Source organism: Corvus moneduloides, chromosome 3 (genome assembly GCF_009650955.1).
Source record: "Corvus moneduloides isolate bCorMon1 chromosome 3, bCorMon1.pri, whole genome shotgun sequence".
Lineage (NCBI taxonomy): Eukaryota > Metazoa > Chordata > Aves > Passeriformes > Corvidae > Corvus > Corvus moneduloides.
In genome coordinates, this window is record NC_045478.1 from 47,324,099 (window position 1) to 47,336,525 (window position 12,427).

At 38.1% G+C, this 12,427-nt stretch overlaps 1 protein-coding gene across 4 annotated transcripts in view; it reads right to left on the reverse strand.

The window, feature by feature from the left end:
- Positions 1–12,427, reverse strand: part of PDSS2 (decaprenyl diphosphate synthase subunit 2) — a 118,086-nt gene that overhangs the window by 42,665 nt on the left and 62,994 nt on the right. For all 4 annotated transcript variants that reach the window (XM_032101394.1, XM_032101392.1, XM_032101393.1 and 1 more), the window contains one exon: positions 2,523–2,721. In XM_032101394.1, coding sequence (XP_031957285.1) covers positions 2,523–2,721 — 199 coding nt within the window. The remainder of the gene's footprint in view (positions 1–2,522; positions 2,722–12,427) is intronic.

Consider the following 12,427-nt stretch of genomic DNA (forward strand, 5'->3'; position numbering starts at 1 on the left):
TCTAACTGACATTTCAGGAAATCTAGAGTCCTTGTACCTCAGAGACCAGAAACTATGAAACCCAAAACACCACCCCAAAACCTTCTTTGGCATAACTTTAGCAAACTTATGAGAGATATGAGCACTAGTTTAAAAGAAAATCCCAAAAAAGCAAATCCTGAGCCTTGATTCTTGTTAACATCATTACAGTTATATTCTACAACAGTAGCAAGAAGAGGAAAATTACTACGAATTAACAACAACAATTCCTATATTTAATGTTATTTAAAAATCAAAGTGTTACCTAAGGCAATTACCTTGCAGCCTTTTAATATCTACAGGGAAAAGCCTAAGGGAAAATAATTGACTTCGCTAATTTTACCCTTGGCAATTATAAAATAGCTCTGCATTTCATTATGACTACAGAATTTCATGTCTAATTGTCAGCCCCGAGAGAAGCACAGAGATAAATGCATCCTGCACAAGCTCAGACAAGAATTTACCAGCACAATAAAATTATCTTGGTAGCAGTGAGTTCAGTTATGCTAAAACCCCCTTTAATTTAAATTCTGATCTATACAACAGCTATGCATGTCTGCGGAGGTTACAGCTACCATGGTCAGTGCCATGCACAGTAAAATGCTGCTCATTTCATTAGCCAATTTGCTAAATGCCAGCAAAAAAAGCAGTACTGTGATTTTTACTTTTTACATCAAAGAACACAAAACATTATGAAGGAAAAAAGTCACAGTTATTTCACACTGCTAAAAAACAGATGCCAGATTTGAAAATTCATCATTTACAAAAGAATAAATACAGTATGTTTAAATCATTGCACCTGTCAAGAGATTTCTATAGCTTGTACTTCAATTTTTCTAACTTTGCTAGTAGGGTTAGACGTATGAAAAAGAATAATTTACTAAGTCAATCAGTTTCCATAATGGCATCCCACTTATCGTATGTAGAAGCTATGAAAGTATTTAGATGTCAGAAAAATGAAAAAAAGTGCTAAAATGTTTTGGCAGAATTTTCCAACATGCAGTATAATGATTGCTTTAAAAAAAAAAAAGTATTTCTTTGCACTTGTGCTTCATTTCACTGTAGGCTTGTCTCCTGGCAAGTCTTCAGGGATTATACATTCCTGCTGCAATACTTAATGATGTACTAAATGCAAAGTAATAGTTGCTACGTTTTAGAAAAGTTTCCTCTTATGTTGAAAGAGAAAATTGATGTAGGGCTAAATCCTTTGGTCTGTGCTGAGAAACTTGCAAGGTATTTTAAAAAAATGAACTGATACAAATCAATGATAATTACTAAAATCAGTTACACCCCATTTTGATTGTGGTATGCACTATTTAATTTTTTTTCTAATACTTACTACAAGTTAGCTCCATAATGGCTTAACCCACTATTCCAGTAGATTGACATCTAATTTTCTGTCTCTCCTCTTGAATCTCAGCTCTGTGTTAGAAAATGACACCACTTCTGAGAGAAACTGTCATACTCATGATCAAAGGAGTACAGAAATACTCAACTACCACAAGGAGATTTAGCATAAGGATCTAAAAATAGACTCCTTAGGCTCACAATTACAACTATGCTGATTATTGACAATTGCACAGGACAAACATTTATTTTATGCTACAACATGGCAGCAATCTTCAAATGTATGAAAAGCACCTCTGCAAAAAAGTACTGTTTCCTGTTTCCATTGGAATGGAACACTTAGCTTTTCACCATACAGTTAGGTGTTACACTAGGCTGGCATAGGGATGCCCAGGAACCTCTCTCCTTCACGGGAGGTTTTAAGAGCAAGCTAGATAAATGCAGGTCAAGAATGATTTTGTGTAGCTGATCCTATTGGGTGAAAAGAAGAACTGTCTAGAGACATTATCTCTTAACATCTCCATCAGTCTCACTTTCTAAGGTAATACATATATACAACTTGTTTCTCATTAAAAACATCTCCCTGTAAAGTTTCAAACAGTTTGGTTGAGCAGTTGGATTGCAGCTGTCCTTTAGAAGCCAGTACATCCACATTAGTAGGGCAATCCAATATTCAGGGGCATCCAAATCCCTAACAAAGTAACTTAATTAAGAGCAAAAGTCACCTGAGACAAAGCAGTAAAGCCTTTTGCCCCCCAAATTATCTAAGACAGCAAACCTTTCACAAAGCACAAAGTAAAAGAAAATAAAAGACCAAACATGTCTTCAGCTGGCAGTTTGCCAGAGGTGTTGTAATCTGACATGTCATGAAGATGCCACTGCATATACCCTAAATTCACCAAATTAACCACCCATCCATTACTACGGTGCTTCAGAATCTATACTAAAGACTGCATCACAGTAATTCTATGACAGTGGTAAACACACTCACAGCAGCAGCAGCCTGTCAAATTTACAGCTATAACATTAAGTATGACAATTTTTAAATGATGCTCCACATATACATACGTAACTGCTGATTTTTTTAGAGGGCCTCTCTTTCAAAAGACTTGCTAATATTTACTTCCATTGGCAGTAGAGGAATTTTTTCTTTTTACCTTGGTATTCTGCAACTGTGCAAGGCTTGCGCAAGCATTTGCTAGAAGAAAATCTCCACTCAAAACAGCCATTTTATTCCCAAACTGCATATCCTTCAGTGGGCCATCACAGGACTTGAGCTCACCAATGTTTACTATGCCACGATGCACCAGGAAGGCAGTATGGATCAGCTCCGTAATCTCAGCCAAACTTCTTTGACTGAAAGAAAAAGCACAATTATGTTTGAGGCTATGAAGAACAGAGATTCTTAGTGAAAATAAACAACCAACATGTACTAAACAGGTACTTTATTAATTATCATGTAGCTCTTCTGTGTACTTCTAGAAGCCACGACCAGGAGGTGTTAAACACAGAGAACTATCACTAAGTATTTCCAGGCAAGCCGCAGGTACCACAGGTTCCACTTCGGGGAATGCTGCCCTTTGTTTGAATTCTTTCACAAAATAAAGCAAAATAATCAATATAGTCCTCATGGTGCTTTCTTTTTTTGTTTCGTCTACCAGAAGCTTGGGGGACATTGACATGAAAAAAATGCCAGCAGAAAGTACTGATGGAAAGAAACAAAGGACATATCAGCAGGGGAGTCCTGAGCAAGCCAATCCAAACACCCTAAGAATGCTGCAGTCAACGACCGCTCAAATTAGAGTTAAATTAATAACAGGATACCTTGCAGCTCAATACTACCAAAGGGGAAGGGTAGGGGTAGGGGAAGGAGAGGAAAAACAGCTGAACATTTTAGAACTGTGTACTAACGGTATTTCACTGGTTGTTTTAGTCAGAAGCAGCAAAGGGGACTGTCTAGCAAAGAGGCCAGTTTTATTGGATAGGTTCACAACACAGTGTGCTGCATTCTGGGTTTAGGGGTTACAAATCCCTGTGTGAGCCTCGCCATAGAGGTTATTCCACAGAGGCTTGCTCTCTATTTTAACATTTTGGAAAAGGCATGAAAAGAGTCATTAGCCCAGCCCTCTCCTCGCCTCCTCCCACAATTCAACCGTAGACCTCGACAGTGACTGTCCCTCCAAGGAGCCCGGAGATGCCACCTTAGCTCAGAACGACAATGAGGTGTTGAACATACATAAAAACTGAGCAGGAATAAGGGGAGGGGGAAACAGAGCAACGCACTGGAGCATCCTTTTAGCACTGGAAACACATAGGACTCATTTTTACAAAATCTTCAGCACATTCACATCTTTTCTGACTCAAGCAGTTCCCTTTATGCCATGGAGACTTCACATATGAGCAAAAATGCAATCCCTGCCCTCAACTAAACAGATAACTAAAGGCCTTAAAGTTCTAATTAATTACAACATAGTACAAAGGCATGTTATGTTCTCTGTACTTATTCAGAAGTGGCCAAGCACTGATTCATTGAGTAACCAAACTGCTCCATACCTTCACATACAAACACACCTGCTGGTACATGCTCAGGTTAGATTCTGCCTCAGTACTAACATAGTGCTGAGCAAATTAATTCTGTTTCCTCTGGACAGTGCACATGTGTTCCAACTGTCCCAAACCATATTAATCTAAAGTAACCTTCTGCCCCAAATATATGTGACCTGCAAAGAGCCCCAGCAGCAACTGTTTCAGGGCAGTGGTCACTGCCAATTAGCAAGAAGGAAGAGCTGGGATAGTCACACGGCCTGGGCAGGCACACAAAAGGCAGATGAGCTGGAGGGAGAGCATAAATAGAGGTTCCTGATGTATTTTGCCATGCACAAAAAAACTAAGCTGATTTAAAAGCTGCCTTTATAATTCACAAATTGTTGGCTCCATGCAAAGAAAAACAATTCAAAAAACAAACAGTCATTCTCCATGTAGTTAAGAAATCTGAAGGTTGAGGCTGCTTTTCAAAGAGGTGATGGAGAAACTCACACAACCCAGTCGCACTATTGTAATCATGCTTGGCTCGGCTCTAACAAAGGGTTAATAAATTTTCAAGCTCAGAGAAAAAGACTAACAAGACATCCCGATGCTCCTGCTGTCATTGTCAGGGCAGCCCTTGGAGGAAATGTCCATATCAATTCAGTTTATCAGATGGACAGCTGATCAACATTAAACAGACTTGCTCTGGGCAGATTGAGCCGAGCTACCTGTTATGAATAGCAATGAGAGCCCTCTGCTCCCTGCTGCCGAGCTCTGCCATTTCCGACTGCCGCAGATCCCAGGACATATGGGGATCCCTAGTGACGAGCACACAAAGCTGCAGCTAACTCAGGCGACGGCTCATTTCCCCCAGCTGAAAGCAGGCATTAATATCCTGAGGAGACCAGGCCTGCCTCTGTGACCCCCAACTATTGAAGCAAAACAACGACTGTCCTCTTTCTTCATTTAATAAGCTTTTAATGAAGGAAATCAAAATCCCCGCTTTGATTTCAGCATCGCTCTTCATGAAAAGGTTACACAAATACATCAGTGTCATGCTTTCCAAATGCTCAGGATCTGGATGTTTTCATTTCTTTTTCTATAATCCGTTTGTTCTTCAAATGGTATTTGCATTATTTGTGCTAACAAGAGCCATATTAGGCAGATAATCTAAGCCTAATTCTGATCTTACATACTGCTCTTCCACTCTCTCTCCCTAGCAGACTAAAAATACAAGAATCAGTGCTATTGCAGAAATCCCAGGCAACACATTTTGTAATGCTTTTTGTGATAATCTCTATAATACCCAGGCATGATCACAAGTCCACAGTGCCACTGATACAGGAGGATCCTTGACATGACTTTGTAAAGACCAGCATCCAACAAATAAACACTGCTGTTATGAAGTTGCTGCTAAATGGCTGAAGAAGGACTATACACAGCTTTCTCCATCTGGAGTACAATTCTGTGATTAACTATTTTCATACTTGAAAGCAGCCAATCCCAACATAAAAAATAATGTTTAAGCAACACTGGACTTTGAAACAGGGCAAAGGGATGATAAACTCTGACTGCTTCCATCCTGTTTTCACTCCAGAGCCCACAGTCACAAAACAAAGAAGTGGTTACCACAAGAATTACGTGTACTTACCTCAGCACAAGGTAGTACTGAGAAAACAGCCAACATTTCTAAACACACAAAGTTCCTAAATGGAAGTGGGCTAAGTACTAGGAAAGCTTTTTCACCAAATGCTATCACACTTCCATGCCTTTCACCTCTGACGCAAGAACTCCCTGCAAAACACCACCAAATGCCCCAGACTCCACTTATAGGCATCACATTTCAAGAAATGATACTGTTTTGATCTCCACACATGCCATACACCTATTCTTTCTCCCTTTACAAAAATCAACCCACAAGCACATGTACAATTACATGAAGAAATGGTTGTTCCAAAGACAATGGTACAGGGGCTTGCACAATACCTGGGGCACCTTACTAAGAAGTTTTGACGGGTCACAACCTAACTGGCTGCTGTGGTTTTAACACTTGCTTCTGACTCCTTGTTCCTGCACTTTCAGTACCAGTGCTCCTAACCTAAACCTCTGTTAAATGCTTGCTACAAAGTATCCCTTAGATTATGAGCTCCTCAGGCTGTAAATGTCATCCTGGAAACACAAAGGAAAAACTAACTATGAGCAATTAAAAAGCACTTCAGCAACATCCATCGAAGCTACACTGACACTAGGACTGTGAAACACCAGCTTGCAGGAAAATACTAGGAAAACAAAAATTTAGTTGTATGGACAATTAGATCCTGCAACAAGTAAAACAAGTGCAATTTCTATTCCCTCCCTTTGCTCCCATCCTGCAATGAAAGCACACAGATCACTGACATTTAAGTATGTTTTGGTGAACTTTGATAACTTCTGAGCAGCCTTCAAGAAGCCAGTACCATTGCTTCAAGAGCTCTTACAAGTGACTTCAGTTCCTAATTTCAAGTCCTACTCTAGGAAGAAATAATAGGATTCTGTAAAACATATGATAAAAGAGACATATTGAATAGTACAGTTGTATTGCTGTGAACAAAAGAGCACTTCAGCTTAAATACTCCTCAGCAGTATTTGTGATGGAAATTCAAGTTCTCAGTAACAGCAAGAGAACTTGAGTCAGTTTACCTTTCATTATCAGCTAACCATCAGAACTACACTGGGCTTCTCAAGGGATGACAGGTTATGCAAAGAAACATTTAATAATTAAAAATGTCATTCTCAGGCATGATATTTCACAGAAATGGGCCAAAGACTTAAATTAGCCATTAAAAACCATATTTGAAAATTTTTGAAGCAACTAATATGAACAAAGACAATGAAAGTGATAGATAAATCTTTAAGAACTCTTATCATTGAAGCTTTGTATTAAAGTGACTACTAGTACACACCCAAGATTTGAACATCTTCTTTGTGATTGTCAATTCAATAGTTTCCCTTCAATACAAAAAGGATTAATTTGGATGAAAAGCCTCACATTCAGCATTTAAAAAAAAAATTTAAAAATACCAGCATCAATTCCATTTCAGTGACAACTATAATAATCTATATATACACACACCTATGAATCTGAAATAAAAAGAAGTAGTTCTTTAATGGAAAATTACACATGAAAAAGCATTAACTAAAGAATTAAAGTAATTATCTCAGGCACTGACAATGTATTTGGGCAGCACTTGGTATCTGATTTTACATTTTTTTGTGAACAGTGAACAGAAAGAAAAATTCTATTAAGACAAGAAGGTGCTTAAACTACATTCAAGTTGATTTTGTATGCTCTGGGTACTAGTGGGGTGCTGCACCAAGATAGCCCACTTAGTTACACAGCAAGGAAGGGCAGTGATTTTTACAGCTCTTTTTTCCATTCACCTGTCGAAGTCAATGCCATGGTTAACAAACCATGATTAGAGGAACAAAGCCTAGTGAGTAACAAATAGCATCATAGTGATGGAAAGTCTCATTCCCATCTTCTGTGTATAGTCTCTTTCATGAGAAATTAAATGGCAGGGAGGCAGGTGTTTAAGCCAGTCAACATGTATGGCAGATGCCGTGATTTCACTAACAGGAAAAATCTTCAGGGTAAAGCAGCAGATTTGAGCAGAGCACCAAATATTCACTGCAGTACCATGGCTCATGTGTCTGTTTTCCAGCAGAAAACATCTACCCACTCCTTTCCTTTAACAAGGTTAGAGACCAAGACTTCCATGGTTCCTTCTATCCTGGTCACTAAACTACTGTAGGAGTGTCTTCCACCTGAGGGATAAATCCAGTTGAAAGGCATCAGTTCCATGAAGTTTGTTGAGTATGCTGTTTAATTGCGTTCCTAACAACCCGTCTAAACTGTCTACATACCCTACCTCTTTCATCTCCTTCCCTTCCTAGTATCACAAAGTTTTGGAAGCAAAATTTCTACCAATACTCCTTCATGTATTTTTCTTTATTTTTGGAAAGACCTTACATTTTCACTGTCACCCCCACCACTGATTATTGCTTAGGTTCTTTTGCAAATTTTGTCTTAGTAAGATCTTCCCTCAGCCCATTATAGGATTTGAAAATGTTTTCTGATTTCTAGTGGGCAGACATTCACTTGAACTTGGCAAGCCAGTTTCCTTAAGAATTGTAGGTAGCTGGCAGTGGAGAAAGAGAAGCCTGACTTGAAGTCAAGGTCCTGTTCCCTTCCTTAGTGCAGGAATTAAAAGAAGAGTTTTTGCAGGTCTTGGCTTCATTGTTAGGTCTATCACAGAACAACCAATTCCCACTTTGTACTCCAGATGCAACATGCAAGTGAACCAACTTGTATCAGTTTCCAACTAGCGCCACTAATGTGCCAACATGGCCACCACCAGGAGCCCTCGAGGGAGCCAGCTACCTGTACCAGATTGCAAGAATCCACATCTGCACCATCATCCCCAGCAAAACGAAGCCCTAACTGGTGAACTTGTGTCTGGCTTATTCCTATAATCAGCATCAGTGGCCAAAGAACAGTGATCACAACCTATACCACATTTTTCTTGGGTTGGATGGCCTCATCGCAGCAATTCCCCTTTCAAGTCACACAGCCTAAAAGAAGATTAATAATGCCAGTTCAGAAACAAAAGCATCAATTATGGAAAACAGGTGAGAGAATCTAGACAAAGACCTGGTAAGGATCACTACCTCAAACTCAGTTTAAAAGGAAAAAGTGTTAATCTGAAAAGCCAGAAGGAAAATACCACCAGAATCACTACGTCAAACTGATGCTTTCCAGTTCCCAGAGGCAGGCACCCAGGCTGGGACCAATAAAGAAGGGAATACCAAGAGGAAACCTGCTCAGTAAGAGGTACCTAGCTACTATAAGATCCAGAAACCAGTGACAATGCAGCTGTGTGAACAATGAGGAGCAGGTGGGCTGGGCAGACATGGTAAGAATCTAGATACACTCGCCGTAAAGACCAAACTTGTCATGTTGGGACTTTATTAGCAAGAAGAATACAAAGGACATTCTGCAAGAGACAGGTATTAAAAGAACAGTGAGGAGTGGTGGCAGGCCTAGGTATGTTTTTTAATCCCCACAAACCCGGATATGAGAAGCTTAAATAGCTTTTTATCTTATTTCAGATTTCATAAGCACTAGAAACTGTTAAAAAGGGAGATATCAAATACTTTTCCGGTTCTCAGAGATCCTTCCTACACTGCTAGAGAAGAAACAGACTTGAGACATGAGCTAGTACTTACATAAGTATTGTTAAAAAAAATAGCTTTACAGCTTAGGTTTTATGGCTTTTTTATTTTCTAAAGGAAGGATGGCTAGCTTAACCTAACTGATCAAACCAAAGGAAAAAACATGAGCATTCACCTGAAGACAGAAAGAAAAAATTAGTAAGTTATCTGGAAAAAGATTTCTTGGATTACTTGAACACTGATGCCAAAAATCAGTAATAAAATGTAGAGCTCCTAATTTATAAGCATATTGTCGAATTTATAAAATCACATATCATAATCACATTTTAAAATCGCTGGTTATCCCTATGGGAAGATTCACATTTCCAAAATGAAGTAAAGCTGTCAAATGCAATATTTTGGTTTTATAAGGCAATTATCAAGATTTAAACTTCTAATAAAAGCCAAGTTGAAATTCCATTTGGTATCTGCTATAGACTATATGAACAGCTATGTAGACCACATTAAGTACTTCATCAAGTAATAGCACGAGCTAAGATGTTTACTTCTTCAAAGATCTACTTCTCTCATTTTGTACATAATGATGCAGATATTCAGTGTTCAGTATGCTCATGCAATAATGTATATCAGCAATAGGTAGGTATATTGGCAATGTATTGACACTAGGTTGAATTTCTAAAAGGAATTCTGCTGGCTCAAGAAATGTTGCATTTAACTTGAATTCTCTATATTAAAGATTCAATTTGCTACAAAGACCTCATATCAGAAAAATTAGGGGAAAGTGAACATGAGTTCAATACATTTGTTATATGAAAACAATATACTCCAAACCAATACACAAACATTCTTTATAAATACAACAGATAATATTCACAGGCATATATTATACATGAGCAATATTTTCAATGATAAAACAAGCTGAATAAGTCAGATAAATTAAAAAGAAAAATTTGAATACTTTTCAGAAACTCCTTATGAATATTTCACTATATGACCAAAAAGCCACAAATCCCCAATTAAAAAGACTAAGCTGATTAAAAACAAAACAAAAAGCAAAAAACCTGTGATTTAGACAAAGCCAAATCAGCTGTAAGTCCTTCCCTATATAGCTTAGACAAACTGAAAAACTGATAGGACCAAATACGAACCAGAGAAACTAGGCAAGGAAGAAAATTGATAAAGGACTGGATGAGAAAATACAGAGATGGACAGGGAACTGAGCAAAGGCAGTTTAAAAAAGGATATACTAAAAAAACCTCAAACCTAAGAACAACTTTAAGAACCACATTGGTCCATTATGTAAGGTTAGGCAGAAACAAAACCACATAAAGGCAAGGCACTTTAGAAAGCCTGTTGTATTTTAAGCAATGCATTTACACAAGCAGGTGTTTATATTTCTTAGCCCACAAGCGAATAATGCTCATGAACAGCAGCAGTGGGTAAGATTTTACAGTTAGCAGGTCCAGAGAACTTACACTCAGGAGAGAAGGCAACAGAAAAGGAATAACACAGCTAATAAACAGCAAAGAGAATGAATAGTCCTCAATACAAAGTCAACTGAGCTGGTTCAATATGCTTTACTCAAGTTAAAATACGCAATACAAAAAAAAAAAGGTCGATCAAAAGATCTCAACGCACACCAAATATATACAGGACTAGAGACTCTCTCAAGAAACAAGCACCCAAAGTTTGGAAAAGGGTGGAAGGAGGGTAAAGGAACAGGTCATCCAAGATAATCAGCTAAGATACAGAATGCAACTGTGGTCAGAGTGCAGTAGGATCCACAGATGACTTAAGGGAAGAATATTAGCAAAAGTAGTGTTTCTGTCAACCCTGAGTTTCTGATACCAGTAAAAACTATTACTTGAAAACTTCAGTCAAGAAGAATTTGAGAAAGGACAAAAATGTTGAAAAGAGTCATACTAACAATCAAAGCAAAGCTAACAGATGAAGTGAGGAACAAATGCTATTTCATGCACGGAGAAGGCTGATATTGGATCAGTAGATTTGGTCACAGACATTTTAAAAAAGGTTAAGTATGTACACTACAGACAACAAATTCAAGAGAACATGCTGATTATCAAGCAAACATAAAATAAGATCCAGTAGCCTGAACCTAAGGAAATCCAAAAAGAAAAAAGGGAAGGCACTTTCCAAAATCCCTTATAAAGAGCAACAATGGACTCTCCATCTACGGTGCAATTGAAGGTAACACTTGATGAACACCCATTGCACAAATACTAAAATTGATTACAGTTGGGGAAAATCTATCTGACTACCAGAATGATATCTCTTAGTTATTCATGTATTAATGAACAGTAAAGGCAAGGAAAGGAAACTTTTCAGATAATAAACAAAAGATGCCTAGATTTGGCAGCATACGTTGGTCCTTGTATCTGAAAACTTACCATTGGCCAGAAGCCCATTTACTTTTAAGGAGGTATAAATACTTTCAGCACTGAAATTTACAAATGCATTTATTTCAGCCACCTTCATCAGGAGAAACATCAAAACCAGAGCCATTCGGTCCATGAGAGTTACCTCCCATTCCCAGCACAGGAACACACACAGCCACCATCAGGCAGGGAACCCATTTTATTACAGCAGGTATATTAATTCTGTCTTACAGTGCACAGAAAATAAATATTTCAAAATGTATTTGCAGCAAGTTCTGCAAGAGGAAACAAGCTGCATTCAAGATTCATTCCTGTCTTCACATATTTAGGTATCCACACTGGTAATGCAGTACTAACCTGGGAATACATACAAGTATTCCCACAAAGAACAGGAAATAAAGGAAAAGAGAGACCTACAAAATTATTTTATGGATATAAGGGTGTGTATTTTACGTAAGTATACATATTTTATTGAATTACCGTTTTCTGCATAACCATTTGGAGGTTCTAGCCATGCAAGTCACATTTATTAAAGGCAGCATGTCAAATAAGAGTTGACAATTACAGGCTATATCAATACACATTATGCCAGATGGTAATGAGCCGTATGCAGAGGGCCAGCCATCCAAAATAATCACACCATTTTCCACAGAAATGTTGAAGAGGTTATGGTTTATTACACAGTGCTCATTAGATATACAGTGGCAGCATTAGCAATTTTTCCTTCATTTGTGTCTCATTTAAGACTCTGCCCCCACAAGCCCATTCAAATTAGTACACAAGGTTAAAATCATTACAGTCAGTGGGAAAAAAATATTAAGTTTTATTTTTATTTTACAGTAATGGTAGATCAAAGGTCCCTGGAATCTATTATTCTCTCAACTATTATCTAACACAGGATACCAAAAGGAATGAAATTCACTGTCATT